At 38.9% G+C, this 26515-nt stretch overlaps 1 protein-coding gene across 1 annotated transcript; it reads left to right on the forward strand.

Annotated features, from left to right (window-relative positions):
* Positions 1-2066: 2066 nt before the first annotated feature.
* Positions 2067-21448, forward strand: castor1 (cytosolic arginine sensor for mTORC1 subunit 1). Its single transcript, XM_079340325.1, has 9 exons — positions 2067-2420; positions 9411-9481; positions 12886-13079; positions 13623-13758; positions 15641-15764; positions 16130-16246; positions 16581-16663; positions 17596-17690; positions 20461-21448. The coding sequence occupies exons 1-9, from the start codon at positions 2263-2265 to the stop codon at positions 20530-20532; spliced, it is 1050 nt and encodes a 349-aa protein (XP_079196451.1). The 5' UTR covers positions 2067-2262; the 3' UTR covers positions 20533-21448.
* The last annotated feature ends 5067 nt before the right edge of the window (positions 21449-26515 follow it).

The following is a 26515-nucleotide window of genomic DNA, read 5'->3' on the forward strand; positions in this document are numbered from 1 at the left end:
CCGATAGCGATCTGTCGGTATCAAACATCCCCCGCAATATCAATGAAATAAGATATCAATGAGAGTCTAATTTGTAGTTTTAAAATCCGATGCATGTTGATGAAGCAGGTCTCGTTGGTGTGTAGCACATGTCCTCCATATTGTGTTTCCTTCTCTGAAAACTGCAATTGAAATGATCCTCCAAAGAGTCTCCATTCAGGAGTTGATGGCTTTGGGTATTTTAATTTAAAAAAAAACGGAGAAAAATAAGCAGTAGCATATTTTTAGAAACAAAAAACAAACAACCTAACATATCACATTAGTGATCGCGCTCCAAGTTCTCAAGGCAACACACTCTTAAAAAAAAAAATACTGCAGTGTCCTGTAATTTAAAACATCAGTATACTGTTTATGGCCTTTGTCAGTTTGCTTCAGGGTGAGCATCACAATGCATTGCTAGCTACAGTTCTTAACTGTTTTAGATCAAAACAGTATTTTAGTGTTGAAAATTAGCCGTAGATTAACAGCAATTGCTTTCAATGCAACTTTCAAATAAAGCTAATTGTTTTCTTAGTGCAAATACTCGCGATATCTTTCTGATATTGTGGTGCAATACCATCACACTATAGCCTACATTAACATAACATGCATAGTTTACCTCAACAGTGTCTCTGTCTCTCTGGATTACTTTGCTTGCTAATTTTCTTTTGTAATGTAGCATCATAGACTGTAAATATTATGCGCATACAACCACAAGTTGTCATTAACATTACAGTATAAAAAAACCTCTCCTATGTCAACCAAATGAAAATGTTGAGTTAAATTATTCTTATTATTCTTTATGTCTTGTGACCAGATGATAGCTGCTGAATTCAAAAGCAGAAAAAAGGCGCAAAATAACAGGAAGTGCTCGTCAACTAAAAACTGGCTAATTCTATTGAATTGGATTCATTAAAAATTCTCTTAATTTAGAATTACATAAACATAATGATTATGATTAATGCAACCAAAATGATCAGATACTATACTACTACTATCTATTTATATTAGATACATTTTATCAGATATATTAAGTTAAATGTACATGACTACAAAATCTTTTATTAGTGTACTGGGTCATGTTGTTTTAAAGAGACGGCACGACGTGCACAATGTTGGCGACCTCTGTTTCATATATATATATATATATATTTATATATATGCAAAATAAAACAAAAAAACAGTTTAAATGATGGATTCAAGATACTATTTAAAAGTGGGTACAGCTGAGGTTAAGTCTGAGAATTGTAGTTCAGGTGGTGATGTGTTCCACAGTTTACACCCTTGCCCTGTTACTGCCCTGCCTTTGAACACATCTAGAGAGAGGTGCAGGGGCCAGATTGCTGATACATTTAAACTATAGTTTAAGAGAAACATAAATGCATTAAGCGCTCAATAAATTATTTTTCAGTGTATGACAGCGATACACAACATGTCTTTTGCCCATTATTTTCAGGGTCTGGTTGAATGGTGATGAGAGGTTTCTGTTTGGGGAGGGGGAAGACCAAAGAGCAAGTTTGGTCCAAGTAAAGACCAAGATCACAGTTTAAGACCAAACTGTCTTACAATATGAGAAATGAGAGAACATGTTTGAATGCATGGACACCTTCATTTACTACTATGTGTGCCTTTGAATTGAGTTGACCTCACTCTATAAGTCCATAGGTAAAGTTGATGGAAGAATGGAAGCCACTTAACAACCCAATAAATGTTTCTTGTTCAATACATATGCATACATCACCTGAGTGTTCAATTTAATGTTCAAAAAATGTGACGGTAGCATTTGGGGACTGCACTATTTCTAGGTCGAGCTTAAGTATCAAACTGCCTGGTTTACTATATGACAATAACAAACAAAGTCAGATCAATGACACCAATCGCAAAGGTTAAATGAAGTAAAGTGTGCGCAATGAGGCCATGTTTACTCTTAACTTCGTCCTGCATGTGCTTCGCATTTAATAAGACAAAAAGTAGATACACAGCCGATTTTTTTCATGAATCATGAACCTGTAGCTTTAAGAGGAGGGGGCGTGTCATATGTGGGTCTGTCCCTGTCATTTGAATATACAGTAGTTTAGATGGGCTGGAGTCGGATTGCGTCGGATTGTTTTTCTGCTTGTGAGTGAGTCGAGCACAGCGGGACGTGGTGGCTTGAATTTGTAATTCGCAATGGTCATCATCAGCCGGGCCTATATTTAACATCTGAATGACATCCCTCAGCTAGAGAGTCCTTTTCTCCGCTGCATGCACACACACAGAGCGGAGACTGCACTGCTTCAAACCGACAACATGGACTTGCACATTTTGGACCATAGACTACGAGTCATCAGCATATCCAAGAATGGGCTTGTGAATTTCACACACCCCCTGATTAAACTGATATTTCTCCGGAGCAGAACACGGTAAGATCGGGCTCAGATGTTTTGTGGCGATCCGGTTTCCCTTCAGCCTCTGATCCAGGACGGCGAGCCTACATGTGATAAACTAGTTCAGTGCTAATTCATTCATTGGGTGGCCGAGCTATTCTTCGGCTGTTTGCCCGTGCATGCCCTGCTCTGCCTCCATGAATGATACAATGCCATGCACGAAGTTGATGGCAATTATAAAGGTTTATGATAGATATTTAGCGTTTGCAAACCTACAAACCAGCCGGTGAGCTTCAGGGCTTTGGGAAGCTTTTCTTACAGTGCATTGCAGCTGGAATGTTTTCTTTAAGAAAATCCTGCAGCGGTTTTAAACATTTTACTCCCACATGTTACCAACCATGCACTTGTAATCCTGTTAATTGCAGACATGAATGTCTTTAATGCATGCTGCATCCTCTGGACAAAACACCTCCAGTATTGATTAGAAACCCCCCCCCCAGTCTCCTGCAAAGTCTCAACCTTTGACCCTCTTTTCCTAAAGCCAACATTCAGAATGTGAGTTGCCAGGATCTCATGTAGGCATCTGTACCAGTTCTCGGTTAATCCCTGGATATCCTCTCATTGTTATGTAAGTGTTTATTGCTCTGGCTGCCCCACATATAAATGGCTAGAAGAGCTCAACATCTGTCTTTAAAAGCTGCCATTGATACAAGATGCAGGCAGATACTTGCGTTCGTAAGTTACGAAGAAGTTTGGATAGAAATGGTAGATTTTTTCCTCCTCTGGATTCTATGACTTGAAGTATAAATATACTGTCCTCAAGGATGTACTTATCACAAGCATACAGTGGATAGAAGAAAAACCCCTTATTAATCCGTTTACAAGACAACCGGAAGAGCCTGTGCATGCCTGTGTGATATCCACGTCATGTAAAGTGATATGGTAACCGAATATTTAAGTCTTAAATGTTTTTTTTGTTGTTTTTTTTGGTCGTGCACTTTGCATCAAGCCACACCTATGTGCACTCATTTATCTTGGAGTATTGGCTGATAAAGGAGGTTTGGACATGTCCATACCAAACGCATTGTGTCATGTTGGTAACACCTTACAAACAATCCCACTGAGGAAATCAGAGTGAATAATAGCCAGATTTACATCTTTATTGGTACAGGCCAAACGGTCCAGGATGAGTAAATGTTCTGCATCTAGATCTGCAGACTGTAATTTATTTCATTCCATGTTAACAGGCTCCGTACAGTGTTGGTACCTAGAGTAAAACACTAAAGCGTGTAGGCTGCACTTCCTTGGATTTAGCAGGCCTGTCTGTTTTTCTGTGGTTTGTTGTGCGTGCTTTGGAGTTATGTCATCATTCAGTAGCGCGGACGGGTTTGTGTTTTGCCCTGTTATTCCTGTTTTATTTTTTGTTTTATCTGCAGCAGAGGTTGTTTTTATTATTATATATGATTTGTTCCCCTCTGGTGAGACGAAAGACAATGGGAGATCGGGGAGTGGTGAAGAAGTAGGGAGTTCAACTCAAAACAATTGTTGAGGGGAAAACAAACGTGATTGCCTTGCTTCTCTTCAAAGGTCTCCCTCTCTCAGGCCCCTGCTATTCATTAGAGATCAGCTTCACCAAGAATGTGCTCAAAGTAATTTGAAAGCAGTCCTCCTGAGCAGAATTTTAAAGAGGTTATCTCTTGCAGTAAGCAGGCTTGTTCGGAGTGAAGAGGATCGGTTTTGTCCTCCAGCAGAAACATCTGAGGCACTTTCACACCTCTCGTGCGGGAGATGGAGGCCCAGAGAAGCACATTCCTACGATGAATGAAAATATCAAATTTGTGGTCTTGTGTTCTTATTCGACTTTGTTTGGGGTTAATGGGTGTGGTAATAATCACAGGCCAGTATCAACCCAACATATCAGTGTTACTGTACTGTGTGTGGACACAGCCCTGCAGGCTCCACACAGTCCTGCTTTCTTCTCTTCTGCAGGCTCAAAAACGAGAGCATGAGTCTGAACAATACCTCAGCTGAGCCAGAAACCCAGTGGGGGGGTTTTCCATTTGTCTGCCTTAGTGATCTGTCAAGGTCGGGGCTCTCTCGCTGTCCTCGTTTACAAAAGGCTGGCCCCCTCCCCCTCTAATAACAAGCAATGATTTCTGGAAAAAAAAAAAAAAAAAGTTTATTTTCCCCATTGTTTCTAAATAGGAAGAGTCCATGAGAACCCGAAAGATAGGTTTGTTAGAAGCTGCAACAATGCGACTGAGTTAGCTTCAGGCTAACTCTTCACACTTCAACAACACTGGTTTGCGCCCCTCTTATCATGTGTCAACAGCTGGAGCATCAGTTGTAGAAACCCCCCACCAACTCTCACCTCTGCACTAGATTGAGACTAACTTCATCTTTGAGAAGCTGGATCAAAGTCAAGACTCTCGTGTGCTTGGTTTGGCTGCTTCTTTGCTACCTGTTGCTTCCTCTTCTGTTTGGTTATTTTCCACTTCCTCCCGCCTATATTCCTCCATGCCTCAATAAAACCTATCACCATGCGTGATCATACTCAGATTATGTCGGAGCTGTTGGGCTGTACAAACATGTTTGATTTGTTGATTAGTCAGAGAGACTCAAGTTTCCACAGCTCAGTGTAGTTAACAGACCTTAATCTCAAGGAATGGTTGGATAATAGTGATGTCAAATCAAGCATAGAAGTTATTTAAACAAGTTGCACATGCTAGTGTTCATATATTTTGATTGATTAATGGAGCATAAGATTTACTGAACATTTTAAAAATTGAATGAACTAATCAGTCATGCATCATAAATGCACTTTAATTACGTCTTGAGCTGTTTTCACGTACGCACTCCTGAAAGTACAGATAATTGAGGCTCTCCTGTCAGACGCTACAGAGGAAACTATACCTCTTCAATACGATGCTAGTTTAAGAATATTTGCTTTAAACATCGATGTTGAGTGTTGTCCAACAGAATTCCAATATTCGTGTGTGTGAGGAGAACACACTGGCGAACAGAACATGTAATGCAGCCGATTTAATAAAGTGCAGGAGATCGTAGCAGGTAGGTGCATTCAGGTCTGTTCGCTGATTTAGGTCATAGAATATAAAAGTCACCACCTCTTCCTACTGGCTGGAGGGGAATTCTCTGAACAATATGTTGCTGCGTTCTCACATCAGCTCACATGGACCTTATGCACCTTATTGCTTTCACACATATACAGCTCCTCCTGCATATCAGCTTTTTCAGGTGCGTGAAAGAAGGCACTCTTTGTTTCATGTTTTCTTTGGACATTGGAGTCAGTAAAACTACATGTGCCCTATTTGTTGGCAGTATTTAAAGTTTCAGAGATGCATTTCCTGTAGGCAGTAAAGCTGTATGTTGTCATGTGTTTCTATAGAAGTGCTTTTTGTTTGTTTAGAAGTTGTTTTTTTTTTTTTCATGGCTTGGAGACTCTTTTCAACACGTCTGGAATTATGAGAGGCGGAGACCCTGCATTTCTATCCATCTGGCACTAGTTGAAGGTCTGCAGTCTGCAGGGGGGAGCCGGGGGTTTGACCTTCCCTCCCAAACTCAGATATTCTTCTTGATAAAAAATATTACTTTGCCAAACTTATTTGATATCTCTTCTACCTCCCTGTCAATGCCTGCTTTTCCCTTCACCTTCTCAGTTTGTCCCTTTTTTAACTTTCAATCGTTTCCGAACATCCTTTCCCTTCAATCATTTGTTTTCTTACATGGTAGGACAAACTTTTTCAAAGCTTATCCAACACATCAATAGTGAGCTTCCTTTGGGCTTTCTTTGTTTGGCACTTTTAGTTTTTTTCCCCCCTTTATGTTTTGATGCAGAGACTTTGATAATAGGAACTGTCTGAGCAGAAGGTTTTTGTTGCCAGGAGACATTATTTAAATAATTAATTCAGATTTTGGGGTTAGATGCACATATGTACACAAATGGCATTTTTCATCACGATTAATCCTGGACTTTTCTCCGCCAGCTCCGTAGTAAGATTTCCATGTGAAGTTGAGGTGAGCCGATGTGTTAACAGCAGGAGGTGATATTTAGGAAAATTCATCATGAGCGAGCTGGCAGGGGCGATAACTTTTAAATCATGTAAGCAGTAAGTGACGGTGTAATTGTCGTGCACATAGAGAAGCAGCTTCATTCTATAATCTGTTCAACTTTGTGTTCATTTCAACTTTGTTGATTCTGTGAATAAAACCTGTTCCACAATGCTATAATGATGATATGAAGGCAAACAAACAATCAACTTTGTCCGCCATCTGAAGTCCTTTTTACATTTTTACGTCACATTTTCCCGCCGAGAACTTTTCCAGTCATTTTCAAGCACGCATGGCTTAACGTTCATTTTTCTATCCCCATGGAGGAAGGAGACTCTGTATGGATGTGATGAAGAGAACTGTAGTGATTTTAAATGTAAGGCCTGTTTTTATTCTACAATAAAGCTTAGGTGTTCTATCTCTCCTATCTGTACTATTTGTACTTTATAAACAGGAAACACAGTCGGGGTTGTATCACTGCTAGAGCTCCCTCAGTTTGCTTGACAACACAGCCACTGCTTTTGTTGAAGTTTGGCTGCCTTGGAGGTTATTAAAGAAGTGCCTTTATCTTCTTTTCTTGAAACACATCACATGCAGTGAATCTGTCTTTCAGATTCAGATTTATTGTCCCACAAGGGGAAATTCATTAGATTATTCTCACTTTCAGGTTAGATCGTTGGCGTGCTGTGCACTATTACCTGTAGAACTCTGAGAGCTAAGAAAGGTGAATGGTAGACAGGAAATGAGCGGGGTGTTCTAACACAATGGGCCAGCTGAGTCTGCCTGCACAGCTGATAGTTTGTGTTATCGTGTTGTGCCTCTGTCTCTCTTTGTCTCTGCGGGTGATTGTCTCATCTCATGGCAGGGATTACTTTTTGCTGAGTCAGGAGTCTCGCAGTCTCACTCAGGCTTCTACTGTAACAGCTTTAGCGGACTGATAAGCAGAGGAAATGTAAGGTGTATCTTGATGTGGACATCCTGAGAAAACAGGAATATGTTGTGCTTCTTTTTTTTACAGGAGCAGTGGAAATTCACCGTATGTTCTCTCTGCTGAATATCAAAAGCCTTACTAACTCAAGCTGTTTGAACATGTTTAAAACATGTGCTAATAAATGGAGGCAAGAAATGTTGTAAAAAAAGGACAGTTGCAGAGAGAGCGACAGCCGAACACTACAATGAATTAGTTTTGCCTGTTGTGTGTAATTCGACATATTCACAGTATTGACAAAGAAGGGCAAAAGAAAATACTTGCAAGCAGAAAATAATATGAAGCAGCTTTATTATGTGCACAATGATTGCGCTGTTGCAATAAAAACATCAACCCCGCCTGATGACATGATGCCTGGTAGTCATTTTTTCCAGGCCTTTTTTTTTTTTTTTTTTGTAGTTAAATTTGTAACTACAATGGCCTGAATCAGTTAGCAGCTTGACACAGTCCTTTTCTAATATTTAAACAAAGGGGCCTTTTTTTTTAGAACAAGTGATGGCAGGAAAAAGTGAGTCGTGTAATTTGCTGTTTGTGTTCACACACACATCTCAAAAATATCATAAAAAATGTATACACTTCTATCTACTTGCATTGTACTTCTGGTGGATATCCCCTTTGAATGATTTGATCCACTCTTTGTTGCCATAGCGTTATTTTATATGTATTGTTTTGTTCCGATTAATCACAGACTTGCTGCTCCCTAATCTTTCCTGTATTATGCTAAGCTAAGCTAATTGTTTACTGGCTCTGACTTTCTCCTCTACATAGAAACGTGATAGTGGAATTAACAGTGTAATATAAATGACTCAACCCCCTTTGAACTCCAAACTCAAATCTAGTGAACACTGGTTGCAAAATAGATGCTAAAAGCTAAATTGAAGGCTGCAAGCCTGAAATGGTCAGTTGAGATTGACCTCAGGTTCTGCTGTTGAAGAAGCATTAAATGGCAAAATCAAATAGAGGCTAAAGAGCAAATCCAACACCTGAGTTACACTGCAATCACTTTTCTTGGCCAACAGTTGATCCTTTCATTCAATCCTATCTCTGACGACTTTTTTTTTTTGCTCTCATACTTGCTAAAACTATTTCTCGTGAAAAGAAAGGAACGCAATTTTCTCCTGTCCAGTAACAGTTGTCTGTGTTTCACTTGACGAAACCTGTACCAAACCCAAGGGGCCCATTTATCCCCCCCCCTTTTTCTCCACATAGGCAACATTCAATAGAACTAAACCCGCCGGCCTGACGAAGCAACAGCCTTTGCAAGCAAATGTTTTTAGCCCCAATCCTGATGAGGGCACAAAACACCAGAGTAGGGAGAGGAAGTCGTATGAATTGTAAAGAAGGAAAGTAAAGGTTTGTTCATTAGAGAGAGCTAAAAAAAGACGTTGACATTATGCCTGGTCAGCTTTATAATTCCTGTCTATTTTTTGGCCCACATCAGTTGGCAAATGGCACAGTCCTTTCAAATATTTTACCACAGGGGACAGAAGATACAAGAGGCAGCGAACATTAGTAGGTTGACCAAAAGCTTGAAAAAAAAACAGGCCTGACTGTGTTGACACATAAACATTTTAGATGATTATATAATAAGTTTTTATGTACATGCAGGTTTTGTGGTCTCTCCCTGAACGCAGCAGTTGAAAACTGAACAATTGCCCCAGTTTGGTGTGTTACCCAGCATTTTCTGTAGACAAAGGAGCGTTGCTGGCATAATACTGTGCTTGTGCTTGCCCTAATTGAGTGACAGCCGGTCCTGAAACCGGAACAGATTTCGTAGAAATCCATTTACAGGATTCCTGGTTGCTGTTATTATGGGAATCTGAACTTTCTTTTGTTGTTTGCAGATGAATAACACTGCTCTTCCACTTCCTTTCTCCTTCCCCTCTCCTCATTATCTCCCTTTTTCTTTTATGCTGTCTCAATTTTCTCACCATATGCTCCCTCAACTTGTACTTCCTGTCCTCTTTCAGATGCAAGTTTTTCAGTCTGACGGAGACGCCAGAGAACTACACAGTCGTCCTCGACGAGGAAGGATTCAAAGGTGAAACGCTCTCTGCGCACACGTCCTTCATCACTGTTATGACACATGGAATGACCTCACATACACTGACTGCCCTGAAGAATCAATGTATTCGGTTCATACTATGTTTTGATAAATGTTTAGTTTGGTGCAGTGCAAAAATATTGCTGTGCCTTGGCTTAAGAGTTTGTAGTGGCAGAAAATGATGCAAGACCTGCACCTATTGACGTCAACCACACGACGACTTACATTTAGGGAAGTTACTGCCACCGTCAAATTTGGAAACCCAGTGGGGAACTCCAGCATTTTTACCCCTCAAGATTATTTCACTAGAATTCATCATCTAGTAGTATAGAAAGCAGAATTTCAGTCCATGCATTTTGTTTTCTTAATGTTTTGTATCAGTACATCACTGTAACGTTGGCCTCATTTGATACAATTATCAAATTGCTAATACAGTATATCTACTTTTTTTAAGTCAAAGAAAATATGGTTCCCTGCCAGTTTGACTCACCACCACGTCCTGACTTCATGACCCCTCATGATGGTCAGGACATGAATGATGGTTATTTGACCAAAGAAGAAGTTGACAGCAGGATGAAGTTGGAAGAATAAGAAGAAGACGTCAAGACAGGGGAGAAAAGAAGTTCTAAGTTAAAGCTGAAAGAGTTGAAACTGACATCAAATCTCAGTGAATACTTCCTTTCTTCCTGCAGTGAACATTTTATATTCTTCGGTGAAGCAGATGCTGTATGTTGGTGTACCATGAGTTACCCTGCAATGCCCAACCTATTCTGACCACCTTAAACCTCAAACTCCTCAAACTCAAACTCAACTACCTGGGTTAGATGTTTCCACCGAGTTTGTGAAAGCTCAACATTTCTTCAGTGAGAGTTTTCTTCAAAAGACTGGAGTCCTCATTGTCAGACCAGTTTCCTCTCTTTTGCTTGAAGGATTTGAAGCATCACAGATAGCGTCATGACAAAGTGATCCATAATATGCAGTCAAGCTGTTGCTGCTATTTGTGGCCTCCAACTTAGATAGAGATAGATAGATAGATACTTTATTGATCCCGAGGAAAATTCAACATAACATGAAAATAACATTGCTCTGATTTCTAAAAGGTTCACAATGCATCTTTTAATTTGTTTATATATATATCTTCATATACATACATCAAGACCTCACTTTGAAAGGACAGTACATCCAAACTTCAAAAAAATAAAAAAATATATATATTCATGTGTATATATATATATATATATATATATATATATATCAAGCAAATATTGAAGCAAATCACGGCAAACGCGAAGCTGTTTTTGGTTGATGATTAATACATAAGAACAACTTTTCAGCATTTTTTATTTTTCCATTTTTAAATGTGTCTTCTTATTTTCGTACCCAGAGTTTACCTCCAGAATTAGCACTCGTGTCTGACTACACTGTTGGGACAGAGTCTGCAGTAAAAACCTTCTTTATGTACCCCTGTGCTCCTCATCTCTTACACAGATGTACTTGTTAAAGGCTTATATCGCCTCTGGGTGCTCTGTTTCTCTCCCTGTCTCTTTTGCTCTCCTCCTGACTGAGTGGCTATTTATAAGAGGTGAAAGCTGGTGAAGCGAAGCCACACTGGAACTTTGGTGCTTTTGAAGGGGAGTAAAGAAAAGGGGAAAAAAATGAGTATTTTTGCTGCAAGTCAGTGTTCATTTAGGCAACTATTTAACCTCATTCTTAAGACAGAAGTGTGTTTTAATTTTAGTCTTTTTTTTTTGTCAAAGTGTATTCCTTACTCTGTCTTTGTGACAGACAAGTTATAGCTGCACATCTCCCCAAGTTATCACCACTGTATCTCTTTCTTTCAGCCCCGTGTTTACTTCCTGGATAGACATCTGTTTCCCAGGTAGCCGCCAGCTTCCACTTGTGTCTTGTTTTGGTACAAAGAGTGAAATTTCCTGCTTTTCCCTTTTTGGCTTAGAGACTCATGTTGTTCCAGCTACATCCGAGGGATCACCCTTGTAAACTTTTGACCCTTCCTTGACACCGAGTCCAACCTGGACGACTGAACACATAAATGCATTCGTATCAGATCACACTCTATGCCCAAACATGTTGTGGCGCTGAATGTGTCGCTGTGCTGTATAAATAGCATGGCTGTTTAGGTCCCCATGGTGGAGGAAGAGACAGGCCCCCCCCCCCCGTCTCTTCCTCCACTACGGGGGGGTAGAGGAAGTGGAAGTGTATGTAGAGGAAGTGTATGTACGTTTGTACCCAGCAGATTAAAAGAGGAAGTTGTTACTTAAAGCTGCATCATATTTTACACCTTCATGAACATGAAGGCTTGAGGGTAGTAAAAAGTTGCAAGTGTGCAACAGAAACCTTTTGTGAGAAAGGAGGCTTTGCTATGAAGTGACAACATTGTGTTTGCTGTAGAAATGTTGTGAGCAGTTCAGTCCTGATAGACTGAATACAGCTCATCTGTCACACCTGACTGGTTTTGTTAAATCTTTTTTTTTTTTTTTTTTATCATTGATTAACCTGCTGCTGGTTTAGCCTCTGCAGAGCTCCCACTGTCAAACACAGAGTTATAGAGCACAGCTGGTTAGTGCACTGCTGAGCTGCAGAAGGTTTATTTTGTAAAATATGAAAGCTTGGATTTGCAGACTTTGCAACGGTTTTTGTGTGAGGTTTTGCATTGGAAAAATCCATGCTTACAGATTGCCACTTCATCAGTTTCATCTACAAAAACATGCCTGATTACAAACCTGCCTGAAACTCAAGCCTCAACGACTCAGAAGATAAAGGTTGTTACATTAACAGAATTTAAAGTCGGATATGATACAGTAAAATCAAACGATTCAACAACAATAATCTAAGTGGACTTGCACACTAACAATTTGTACAACCTTACAGCTGATATCAGCTTTGTTTGCGTCAGTTAGAGAATTTTAAAGAGAGAACTTTGTATTACTCCTGCAAAGATCTTTTATCTGCTCCTGTGTCGATCAGTCACAATATTTAGGAAGCTCGGCACTGTACCAGCAGTGAGAAGCTCCTCCCCATGGGACCATTTGGTAATGGTTACTGTTCTTATAATGGCTGGAGTTGCACCTTTACTGTCCTCCTTTTTGTGGTAAAGAAAGGAATGAATCAATTCTGTTCACACCAATTTGGTGCGATAAGGAAAGCTTCCCTTCAAAGTAAAAGGTGTGGTTAAAAGGAAAGTACAGTACTTTTATTAAAATATGGACATAAAGAGTCAGAAAAAAAACAAATTGTCTGAATTGACAATGTTGTGATCTGCAAATAAATGAATCACTTTTAACCGTGCATGTTTTCTAAAGTGCCTCAGCGTCAAGTCCTGAATCCTGTATGCATTCCCACTGACTCCGAGGCTAACTTCTGCCCTTTTAACCCCCATTCAGAGCTCCAGCCTTCAGAGCACCTCAAGATAGAAAGCTCCATCTGGCTGCCTCTCAACGTCGTCTCCAACGGAAACTCCTCCAGCAGCTCGCAGGCAGTCGGCGTTACAAAAATCGCCAAGTCGGTCATCGCCCCGCTGGCCCAGCAGCACGTTTCTGTCTTCATGCTCTCAACCTATCAGACTGACTTCATCCTGGTGAGTCTACTTCCTCTCTCGCGTTCGCCCTCCAGTTTAATCAGCACTCACTCGTCGCTTGTTCAAATGAAAGAGGCACTCTAAGCTCTTCGCTGTTGTATAATTTAGCAACGTCTGGGGCAATTCTTCAAACTCTTAATGTACTCAAACTCTGGGCGCCTTATCTTGCAGTGATGCCTTTCCCCTACTGAGCTCTGCCAGACAAAAGAAGCCACGGTGTCTGAGTTTTGTCCGCTCGACAAGTTCTGCAGTTAAGGAATTAATTCCCGACAGAGCTGAGAGCATTGAAAAGTTAGTTGATGTATTACATGAGAAAGTGTAAAGTGGGCAGAAATAGGTAACACAGACGTTTGTGTCAGCAAATATATGAATGTGCCACTTACTCCTGCAGTGTTATCTTCAAGTGAGCGTGTGTTTTTCGCCTTTACCACATGATATACTGGCCCCTTGTGCTGCTAACTAGCTCATTGCAGACTATAAATACATGTTTCACACCGTGGTTTTCACCACCAATGTCTGTGTCCCACATGCACGTTGTGTAAGGTGAGAGAGAATGACCTGGCTGTGGTCATCACTACTCTGGAGGAGGAGTTCAATATCTACAAGGAGGTGGGAGGAGAGTCTGTCCCTGTGCGCTGTCAGGATGTTTCCAACGGCCTCCAGAAGAACGGCAAAGAAGGTAGAGGTCTCAGTCCGGACCAGTTCAGTATGAATTCTGTAACGTCCTCGATCTGAAGATAAGTTCCTCTAGCATCACCCTCAGGTTCCTCATCAGGAGAGGAGAGACCCATAGTAGTAGTCACATAGAACATTAGATCATTGCTTATGGGTTAAATGAGTTACTCAGATATGTGCGATGTCACATGCCACAATTTAAACTCAACTGAAAATGACTCGAGTTATTAAAAACTCCTTTAGCAGATGTTTTTTTTTTTTTTTTTAAAGAAACTTCATACATGTACGTTGTTTAGAAAACGCAACTTTTTGATCCAGTAGAGTACAGCCTCCACACATGGCACTTGTGTCATAACCTCCAGGCTAATGGCACCTCATAAGAAGTGTTAATAACCTCACATGAGAACGTCAACTTGAATGACAGGGACTAATGCATGAAATAATGCACGGCAATTAGAGTTAGAGAAAGAAGAGCTCATGACAGGAGGTGAACTGTGTCCAAGGCCAGTTTTGTCTTTTAACTCAGGCGACGGTGCCAGTGAAGGCTGAAAGGAAAAATGTATTTCCATCACACAGAAACTGCAGTTCAAAGACACCTTTTGTTCCAAACAAAGCCTCTTCCACCCAAACAAACAGCACGCTATACCACATTATACAATGCAACAATGCAAACAGACTGGTTCCGCACTAAGTACCAAACATAAAGGAACCTTTAAACTATGTGGACAAACTGTGTGTCCTTTACAGGAAGTTATTTTTACTGTGACCATAACGAACAGGACATGCTGTGCCGTGAGGGCAGAACATGCTGTAAAATGTGTCCACCCGTTTCACATTCTTTTCTATCTTTGTTTTGTTTTGTTTTTTTTCCAACTCAACACGAAACACTTAAAGACACTTTTCACCGACCAACCGTGCTTTGCTTGGATGTAAACTACTGACTCACTGCAGTGACCTGAATGCAGCACTGGCTTCATTACTTTCATCTGCGTGACAGAAAGAGGAGATAAAATAATGTTGAGAAAAATGTTCTAGAGAAACTCTACTTTAAGGAACCAAAAATTAATATGAGTCAATTTAAAAGAGACTGAATTAATGTTCTGTCCTCAGTAGGGGGACAAGTGGGGAGATGTATCAAGCATGGTGCAGAGATATACTGCATAAGGTGAATTAAAGCTTGGAAATTAGTTGAAACCGACATTTAGTATCTCAATTATTTTCAGGGTCAACAAATCCAATCTGCGACATGGAAGCAATGTCTGTCGTTTGGACACATTTTGTATTTTGGGAAAAACAGAAAACAAACAAAAAGAAGTCATGTTTCAACACTGCAGAACCGTTTGCAAGCTTCATTTCTATGTTCAAACAAAAAAAGTGTCATTTCATCGTTTCATTTCAAGTAATGCTTTGGTTTCAGTTCAAAATATTCAGTAAAAAAATCACAGAGCAGTTCATCAGATATATTCCTACATTAGAAAAGATATCCCAGCTTAAATCGCTGAGCATATTTACAGTAGAGACCATGTCATGGATGATATTTTCAATCTATACTTAGTTAAAACTAGAAATGTGTGTAAGCTTTAAAGTGAATGGGTAAAGTGCCACACAAACCTGGATGACCCACCTCTCTGTCCTTCTCTAAAGTTTCTCTGCTAAGATTTAAAGCAGAAGAAATTCATTTAAAACCGACTTACTCCCTGCATTAGGCAATACGGTCATGTTCTTGGCACTCAGGGTTTATGCCTTTACAGGTCAAATACATCTATAAAGAAAGTCTCAAAAGTGTTTTAATACAATTTAAGACTGTCAAAGGGGCTGGCGTCTGAAAGAATACTTACAATGGATCTGATGCTGTGTCCAACCAAATCCTGTCATTGCTTTTCCAGCCATCCAGCCTACAGTTCACCCAGTGCTGATCCCTCAGAACCAGTTCTGTGTCATGTCTCTGGACCCAGACACACTGCCGTCCATCGCCACCACGCTCATCGACGTGCTCTTTTATTCCAGCAGGTGAGATGATGTAAAATATTAGAACCTTTCATTAGTCCAGAGAGCATTGCAAGTAGTTGTAGTGAACTGTAGTACCTTTGTGAAACACAAGGTGGCAGCACATGATGCAAACTAGATTTCGCCTACTACTGAGTTATTTGTATTGCCTCTTGGGTAACATACAAACAATATGTGAAGTTCAGTTGTTTCCACATGAGACCAAGCAACAAAAAAAAGTGTTCTTCCTTTGGAATAACTGCTAACTTTATTTTATCTTCTGTTTTCTTCTGACAGGATCATGTATTATTTTCTATCTCACTAACAATCCCTTTTTTTTTTAATGACTTTCATGACTTAATGTTTTACATATGTGACTTCCTCTGTAGTCCAAAAGAGGACGCACAGTCCTCTCCCAACCAGGACATGGACTGTATCAAGTTCTTCTCGTTCTCCCTCATCGACGGCTACATCTCACTGGTGATGGACACTGAGGCGCAGAGACAGTAAGGCTAACACTCTACACTACCTAGCATCTGCACATGCGGTCGATGAAAACACTGTAAATGTGTTTCTCTGGCATTTTTTTATTGATCTACAACGACTCTTTCATGTCATTCTGCTTTATTGGCTCATTTAATTTAAGCCTTCTAAACAGACAGTAACTTTAACTCACTTCATTCTTCTGTTTTTGCTGTGTCGTTACTTTATTGGAGTTTTTCTGTTTTTGTTTTTTTTAATGCATTTATTTTGCAACATCTATAACTTGCTCTTTCCCTGTCTATCTTTGGAATGGGCTGTTTGCATGGTTGAAATCACTGCATTATGTTTGTGCTGCAGGTTTCCTGCTGATCTTCTCTTCACCAGCTCCTCTGGGGAGCTGTGGAGAATGGTTCGGATAGGAGGACAACCACTGGGCTTTGGTAAGGAGAGCCTGCTTTGTTATTACATTAGAATATCTAAATGGAGTTCAAATATAGTTTAATGCTCAATAGTCATAGGACTTTTGTTGAAATCTTTTGTCTGCTTATGATCTGACAGAGAACGCTGATGATAGAAACATCTCAGTGTTTTATAATGCAGCGTCTTCTTGTGATGATGGCCTGTGACAGCCCGGCTCTATGAAACTGTAGAAAGAACTCAGAGTGACACGTTCAGTGTTACAAACTATTGCTAGAGGAGATCTTTTCTTTATCAGAACTTAATTGCAATTGTATTAATATTCATTACATTGATTCTGTAAATTGAGCTTCAATTATTTAAGGAGAAGCTTTTGTAAAAAAAAAAAAAAAAAGGATTTGGACAGTGTGTCTGTTGTAAAATACATGTTCAAAGCAGAGTTGGTTATTTTCTCCAGAGTTCAACGATTTTGGTCATAATTGTCTTTAGGTTTCTGAGAGTAATTAATAATTCATGCGAAGAAACAAAAATATAAATAAAAATATCTGTCATCTGTCGCAGCACGTATAAATTCAACCAATGTCGGCTCTCGGTTCGAGTTTCACGAACCATTCACGCCTCCCTGTCTCCCTGCTCGCTCTGTACCCCATGCATGCACGAGCCCACACTCAAAGCATGAGCTAAAATCCACTTCTGGACCAATGGCATGAGTGCATGTAAGTGAGGGGCGGGGCTTTTGAGGGAGCACAGAGGGGAGAGGGTGAGAGAAGATGGAGAGGATGCTACTTTCATAAAAAAATTACCAACCCTGCCTTGAACTTCTCTGAATGAATTATTAAAGAACATACTCAAAAGAAAACATCAACAACTTAGAGTCTGATGTAAATGTGTATACAGTAGAAGAGCAGCACATGTTCATATTGAAATGTTTCACTTTGTCTTTCTGTTGTTTTAGATGAATGTGGTATCGTTGCCCAGATATCTCAGCCTCTGGCTGACAGCGACATTTCTGCCTATTACATAAGCACATTCAGCTTCGACCATGCTCTGGTGAGTCAAATAGTTCTACATTGTTTTCTTTCCAAGCTTGCCAGTTATTACATTAGTGACTCAATGACACTTATTTTACATCAATTATTAAAGACAAACGTCGCCAAACATACATCACGGTAAACAGTGTTTTTGTGACGTTTCATCTCAGCAGCTGAATCCACATTCGCAAATCATTTTTTGGTAACCAGTTCCATCATCCATCTCTCATAACAAGAACAGATTTTCTCGATCAATGTAAAACTGTGTTGTTGTTTTTTTCTGAAACAGTGCTTAAATTCACAGGCCTTCATGTGTGTAACGTCTTATCAGATGCTCTCTGCCTTTCTCAACCCAGAATTAAGTTTGCGTTCTCCTTTAACCTCGTGATGGTCGAGTTAAATACATCTGCAATCATCTGTCAATTTAGTCAACAACCCCTGGCATCAAATTACCAAGAATAGATTATCTCAGTTTTTGCTTTTACACAGAAACTTATCTGAGAGTGTTAGTCATCTAGTTAATCAGCGGAGTCTTATCTCCCTCCCTACCTCAATGTGGGGGATGAATTTTTCAGACGCATGGAAAAGATCTCCTCAGATGATCAGAAATAAATTTTATTTAGAATTGATTTGGTTTCACCCTGACTTGTTAAAGAAGGGTGGTTATAAGTACATCCTGTTGGTGCACAGCGATTTTAAAATAGCAGCAAAGATAAGCAGTGACACTCCCTTGTCTTTAAAGTTCTCACGACACTGATCTCTGCCAGGTCACCGTAATGAAGACTTGACTTGTTGATATGGATGCAGTCGGCTGTCAAAGCCCTGCACATTTAGCGTTAGTCCCTTTTTCTAGAAGCTATCTCTTCACCCGTGACAGATAAAGACTAAAGGGGAAAGGGCTTCCCTGGAGTAAAACGTCAAATTATTCACTAGCGAGTGTGAAATGGAGAGAACTTCCCTCCTCTTTGCGTCACAAATCATTTGAACGATCTTTCAGCCGACATAATTAGAGCTAGTCACCAAATTCTTCCGAAGGTAAGCCGGAGAGGAGGATGTAAAAAAAGGTGAACGCAGTAGTGATCTCAGGGTATCCCACATTTATTCCCGTGGTCATTTTCACTACTCCTACTTTCGACATTTTTTGGAGATGAGCAGTGCATTATTAACTGAAACAGCTGTATTGTTGCACGCTAGCATGTCATCGGGCTGAATATAGCTCTAAAGTGTCATAGACATCCATCGCACGCAATCTTGCTCAAGTAATTCTATTTCTAAATAAACATTGTAAACTTGAGTGGGACTAGCGTAAACCACAAGCTGACCTAACAATAGCAAACTCCATTCAGAATAACAGCTATTACATCACTCCCACTTCCGTTTGTGTATTTCTGAGAAATGCTCTGCAACCATGCTGCATGATGAATGTATGCAGAAGAGAACATGTTTCAACAACACTAATAGGAAAACATCACTTCCTTTATTAAGTCATCATAGTTGAAATCTTTTCCGTGTCATCAAATACTGCAGAGAAGAAGGGGCGTTTCATTGAACCTCGAATTAGCTCCAAAGTAAACATTGTTTTGTTGCTGTTTCTGTTCCTCTCTCTTCATTTTCTTGAATTCGGTAGGAAATGAAACACGGCATTATTTTTGGATGAAGGTCATTTAGAAAGCTGTTGAAACAAGAAATTACAGTAACAGAAATCGTTGAGGACATTTCGAAAGCAAAGTCACAAACGCACGTGAAAGAGAGCATGCATACAGTAGGGGCTGATGGGTAGACTAGTAGAATACTTGAATGGATTAGTCAGGATCATTCTATCTTTAATAAAGACCCAGGGATATGCCAGTTAATACTAATGAATTATATGGAAACTACTAGAAAAAAATAGAATATATATATATATATATATATATATATATATATATATATATAGAAAAAATGTATTAAAAAAGATTGTGTTCAAAGTGAGAATCTCAAAGATGAATCTGCATTTTGTTTGTTTTGTTTGTTTTGCTGGAGTTTATTATATTTGAACAAGTTCCCCAAATGACAGGCCAAGGCCAGCCATGGGAAATAAAAAAAAAAAGCTCCCTTTGAGTCAAGGAAATTATTTTTTTTGCTAGATGGCATAAAAATACTTACCCTTTTTACTTATGTCACTTTCATATTAGGATGTCTTATTTTGCATCTGTTTTCACATCTTTTTGAATCAGACAAAATATATGATTTAGGCATATGCGCAGACATTTCTTTCTCTCTCATTTCTGGATCCGAACCTGGCCTGCCCACTTGGCGGCCTACATCCTCTGTATATAGGGACGTGTGTACAGTCCAACTCTGGGTTTTTCTCAACACATGGTTCCATATGTGATGAAGAAAAATAAACATTTCATCGACCAGATTGAGTCGGTTGAGAGCATCAACCAGAGAAAAGGTCTTCATGATCGTCCATGAAGTCAGTGCAGTTACAGTTGTTCAGGTTTTATAACAAGTACTTAACACATTTGGTTCACTGCCAGTCTTCCCTTTTGTCCTTATTGAGAAAGATCTGTGGTGCTAATTCCAGCTTTTTTTCATCAATGTGTATTACTGATATGTTGATGGATTTTCATTGTCCTAATTCAATACAATATAAAAAAAAGAGAGTCCAGCTGTGTTTTCTGACATTTTATCAAATGTTTAAAGTTTTATTGAGGTTAAAACTCTGCATACTTTTTTTTTATTGCTACCTCTAAGTGGTTTAGAATAAAACCAACTAATACTGTTTGAACTTGACTATTTTGTAGGTCCCTGAGGAGGACATAGTGAGCGTGACAGACATGCTCCAGTATCAGAGGAAGGAACAAGCAACCAGTTGATTTTCTGAAGTCCGGTCGGAGCTGAATCATGCCAGCTCAGTATGCCATCCTTCACTCCAGCTCCAGTGGCCTGAGGTGGCAGACCAGCAGGAGATGGAGGCTAACTGTGCCTAGACTAGCACTGCTTCACCAGCAGTATTAATAACTACGGACTTGCCATCACTACCAGAAGCGTTTCTTCATGATGTGCACAGTTTGTTTGTGAGGCCTCCTGTCTTACCTGTGTGAGGCAGGATGCACTGAGTCCCAGGGGCCCCACAAGTGCACATAGGCACATCAACATGCACAATCACTCCTGAAACATCAGCATATCCACACACACACACACACACACACACACACACACACACACACACACACACACACACACACACTCGAACATACAGAATAAAAGCACAAAGTAAGACGTGTGAACAGCGTGATTGAGTCTCTTGAACTGTTCATATTCTTGCATACATCACTAGCGCTATGAAGTGATGAACACACAACTAAGTCTTCCAGTAACGTTTATTTGATGATGCCATGTTTCAAAACTGCAGTTTATTGTTTTGTTTTAATTCATTTTTTTATCAGTGGCCATTTGCAAGAACTGCTATTTTTACCGCTATTTTTTTGTGGAACTGAAAGTGTGAAATTTGAAATGCAAGGCTGTCGTTAAATCATTGAGAAAAAAAAAATTCATGAAAAGAAAACTGAGTTTTTTACTAGAGGGCTCACTCATTTTGGTTTGAGAAGAGTTATCGGTAGTTTTTATGTGTTAGGATTAGTACAAATGCTGTGAAGAAGTTAAGCAAGCTTAGTCAGTGTTGTTGTTTTTGGAGAGAGAGAGGTCATTTCTTAACCATAGTATTACTCAAGGTCAATAACACTATGTCTTATTTTTTGTTATTTGCACAATAAACTTTCATTCAGTCAAGGTCACTCGTATTTCTTGGTACATCCACATTTTGTACAATTTGAAGTCTATTATTCTGTACAAATGTTTTTGTGTGCTGCTTCATTCAATAAATGGTATTGAAAAAAATAATCATTGTTGACTGACTTCTTGAAATGAATCAGTGGAATTCTTAAGACATAAATACAGCACATTTCAGCATGTAGAAAAACTTTTGACTCATTATTCTGACAGGCATGACAGAAAGTGCATTCACAACTTGTGAGTCAGATGAATGGAGTTAGAATGAAGGGTTATTTTTGTTTTTACAGGAATTGAAGCAATTGAGGAATTCATAGTGATAAAAGTGATGACGTTCGGGAACTTCTTGTGACACCCGTATCGTCCCAGTTGATAAAAACGGTGGTTTTTAGTGGTAAAAACAAGAATAACGTTTACTTCAGGGGGCAGTAAAAGGCTAAGACCTGGTAAAATTAAATGAAACAATTATGAAGTTGGGTCAATCTGGAAATAAACAGTTTCCTCGAGATTCTGGAACACGTTAAAATCCAAACCTACTGTAAAATATTGTGTACAAAATTGATTGATGAATATTAATTCTATGATTAAGTATAGAATATGACAGTGTTTGATACTTTTACTTTGATGATAGTAAAAGTGTTCCTAAACGTCATTCATTAAGAGATTGATTGTACTTCTAAACTAATGATTTTTTTCAATAAGGCAAATAAAACAGGACCCTGAGGAACACTAAACCAAAAGTTAATCAGAGAGGTTGTAAAAAGTCTTCCGGAGATTTCTGTACCTATACCAGGGGCTGATCTGTGTTGTCATTGAGCGAGAGGTGGGGTGCATTCTGAACAGGTCTTCAATCAATCACAGTGCTTGGACACACTCGAGAACAAGTCACTTGGTCAATGAGAGGAAGCCTGGAACCAACACATGCAGGAAAGAACATACAAAAGCCACTGTCTGGTGAGATATTTGCTGCGAAACGTTTAAGTCCTGTTGATTGTTTGATTCCAATAAGATATGGAGATATTATTTACACTTGGATAAAGTATAGTGATACAGACCGTAGGGAGCTGTGAATGAAGGACCACAGTATGACTGATATATCTAAGATGAATAGTTAAATACTCTGCGTGGGCTTTACGGTAAACAAGTGTCAAGGAGAAACTGGAAAACAACTCATAGGTGTCACTTGAAACTGTAGGTGTAATGGGTACAAATTGGGCCTGACTACATGCATTTGACCTTTAACACTGGATTGAAAATGATCCCAATCCTGGTTGGAAGGAGAAAATACCAGAATGTAGACCAAAAGGGAACCAATTTTTTCTTTGCTGATTTTGTCTTGTTTAATTTGCTTTATTTCCAGCTGAGGTCCCTGAAATCTGTTTGTTTCTGAAGGCTGCTTTAACTCACTGCAACAGTGTTAAAAACAACTATATATGTCTGTTGCTGATTGTCTTGTTTGCTTTTATGGGTATTACAGGGGCATAAGTATTACTTTCAGTGTTTGACAACTAATAATAAAAAATAAAAAAAACACAAGCGCAAGAGCAACTTTTTCACAAATACATTTGTGTATAGAGTTACAAACATACACTTTGGAATCTGGACATTTCTCCAACTTTAATATTCCTCTACCAAAACTCTATGCTGCACCTTTAACTTGTGTTATGTGGAACCACATTGTTTTGTTCTGACATCTTGTCCAATTATAATATACAGGTAAGTGTTTTAACACCAATTGCTGATTAACTCTTTTCTGCGGGTTACAGTTGGACTTCTCTTATAAGTGTTCTCTTACATATACCAAAATATAAAGCACATTTAATTCATACAAGCCCATTTGTGTGCCACAGTTGTTTATTCAATTAACTTACACATGCCACATTAAAATTGTCCTATCATTTTTTCCCCATGGAATTATATATTTTTTTATCATATCCAGATACCTAAAGGAGAGTGAAATGGTGTCTCATTTGATCTGCTGATATTTTGTCATTTTAAGTGACAACCCAGTCTGCAAGATAACATCTTAGGAACAATTATACTAGTCACACCTCTGTCATGTCATCATGTTGTCATTCCATGTAGTGTGTGTAAGTGTGGGTGGATATAATACGGTATATATAGGCCAGAGAAGTGATGAAAAGTCCTGTAATGTAACCACTTGCTGTTTTTACGTGGACATATCATAAACAACAACATAGAATTAGATGAATTACTGATAACTTCGACGATGGATTCAAAACTCAATGGACTCTTACACCACTTTCGTAAGTATCTTTACAATATTTAATAATATAAGTTATAGTTCTTACAATTAAAACATGGTTTTATCTTGTAACAAGGCTGTTGAGTAATCCAGTGTTTGAGTTAAATGTATAAATAATACTATAGTGTGTATGAACGATCTAATTTGTATATTGGTAGTACTGGGTATGGGCAGGGCTGTGCTGTGTATATATATGGATACCAGGAGATATGAGTTGATGTTCTCTTTACACTTTGAGTCACCTGTATCCCCCTGATCGTTTCTTAGTTCTGGCCTTGATACTGCTGGAGGTCCACTGGAGGCCAGTGTTTCTGGCTCCACTTTACTCAAGCTGTTATGAAGACCTGGACAACACAAAGTCTTTTGCAAAACTGTTGGAAATAGAAGCAACCCAGCTACTGGAAAGCTATGTAAGTACCAAACAATGATTTTATTTCCCTCACTTATTGTTACTGTAACTGTAAGATGGACTAACTGTAGCTGGTGCAAAACGTTCAAATGTGTCCACTGGGTTTTAATCACTAAGTTTCTTGATTAAAACCTTATTTAGGGTCTTAGGTTCTATGCACACATTTCAGTGTACAATAAGATCCGAAGTCTAAAGTCAGAGTTAATTCAGAGGCTGTCTTTACATGACTCGTGTTCATCCTATAGATTTTGTATGTGACTGGAGGGGCTTTAGTAATTTCGGCACTGAAATGTTTGACAAATTGAGACAACATCATTCAATCCCAACCAATCATAACAATCCAACCAGTTGGTCGGTGTAGTAAAATGACAGTAAATTCAATTCCTGCTAAATCAGAAAAAATGGTCAATTCCTCTTCATGCCAAAAAAAACCCTTTATTGTTTCCCTTTACCTCTAACATATTCCTGTGAGTTTTAGAATTGATTTTAATTCAAAGACAGTAAAGATAGTATTTTTTTTCTATCTTTTTTTTCTTAAAAGCAAATGAGTTTGTTCAACATGTTTTAACCAGCTGTACATGTACTGTAACTGTAGTTCTCATTCTAGTCAACCTTCATTTACTTACAACAATGTTGTATGAGCTACAAATTGTTGCCTTTACTTCAAATGTATATTTCAATCTATAATTTCTTTCTTCTAGACAAAATATCATGGATCCTTTAATGATACAACTCCGGACGATGTCATTAATTCCACAATATTGGATGGGAAGTTCTATGAGAAGCTTCAGGACATCTACATCAAGAACGAGCTTTTTGTTTTGCACTTTTTGAAGGTAAATGTATATCAGCAGGAACTTTTTGGAAACGAACAACCTATTCAACATCACCTGATTCGTGTCAGGGACAGACTCACTGATCTTTCGAAAAGAGTTCTGAATATTCTCACCGAGCTGGACCCAGACACTCCATTGCCGATAAAACCCACGGATTTGACATTTAACCATGATCATGACTATAAGAAGATTAAGTATGGTTGGCATGTCATAGACAGAGTAAGGTACTGGCTTTCACAGGTGGCTCAGGTACTTGACATAGGGAAGGAAGTGTGTAACAAGTAATCAGCTGGGCTATTAAATAACCCTGAAGCTCTCACCTGGTTTCCTCTTGTTCTCTGGTGTAGTCTGCAAAGCTTAAGATGCTAAACATGGTGGAAAAGCAGAGCACAGGAAGCCATGTTTAATACTTGTCCACCTACTCTGTACATAGGCTACTTTTGCAACATAGTGAACTACACATAAATAAATATACCTTTGTGAACTAGAAAGAAGGATTCATTTAAAATATTGTGTATTTAATAGTAAGTAATTTATGTATTTATTTAATACCTACGCTTATTTGGAGGTTTTATATATGTTTTGATAATACTTTATTTAATATTTTGAAATTGTTTGTATTTATATTATTATAACAGAACACAGCACTTTATATGGACAATGTTAAGCTTCATTTAATAACAGCATATTCACTTTAGTCCACATTCAGTAGGGAACTGTTAAAATAAGAACAGTAAAAATGTGAAGAAATACATTACAAGTGTGCTTAAAGGATGCTGTTTTTAATGTGTGTGTGTTTTGTCATTCTTGTTTTCACTCGTTGTATTCCTTTATACTGTGTAATAAATGTATTTTTTATACGGAATCCTGACTGCTGAAAAGTGACCATGAGAAGTCAACCCAAAGTTCAGCAAACTGTGAGCCTAAATCATCAGGACAATGTTCTGGGGCTGGTTGTTTTTTTCAGAATCCATTTAAATTAGACTTAAACTTTTGAATTCTGTAAAGCATTGCTCTATGTATGAATTGTGCTCTATAAATAAACTTCCCGCATCTATAATGAATTTTGTGACTTTGCCAAAAGTTCTGCAGGTTCTGAAATTCTGCAATTACACTTCAAACTACTGGTATTATATGTTTTACTTTATGTAAAGCACATTGTGTAGCCCGGTGAATGAAATGCACTTTATAATTAAAGACTGGACAGGACCTGATTATGAAACATAGAAAGTCCTTTTAGTTGTTTGGGCTGGCCATCCTCACCAACAATCCCGAGGAACCAAAGAGAGCTCAGGAGCTCCCAGAAAAAGGAGAGGCTAGTAACTGGAATTTAAAGATAGTGACATGCAGTAATATGATGAAAGCAGAGAGAGAGAGAGAGAGAGAGAGAGAGAGAGAGAGAGAGAGAGAGAGAGAGAGAGAGAGAGTGTGTGTGTTCAAGATACCACTTCCCCTGGTAGTTTAGGCCTATAGCAGCATAACTGTGAGCTGGTCTATACCTGCCCAAGGCCTAACTATAAGATTTATGAAAAAAGGAAAAGTTAATGTCTATTCTT

This window comes from Symphodus melops (genome assembly GCF_947650265.1).
Source record: "Symphodus melops genome assembly, chromosome: 1".
Classification (NCBI taxonomy): Eukaryota; Metazoa; Chordata; class Actinopteri; order Labriformes; family Labridae; genus Symphodus; species Symphodus melops.

Bases quoted from the DNA above. Each gene is read 5' to 3' on its own strand.
- castor1 (XM_079340325.1), top strand. From the start codon at position 2,263: ATGCACACACACAGAGCGGAGACTGCACTGCTTCAAACCGACAACATG. The intron at 13,080-13,622 runs GTGAGTCTACTT...ACGTTGTGTAAG, and splicing joins ATCAGACTGACTTCATCCTG to GTGAGAGAGAATGACCTGGC. The intron at 17,691-20,460 runs GTGAGTCAAATA...ACTATTTTGTAG, and splicing joins TCAGCTTCGACCATGCTCTG to GTCCCTGAGGAGGACATAGT.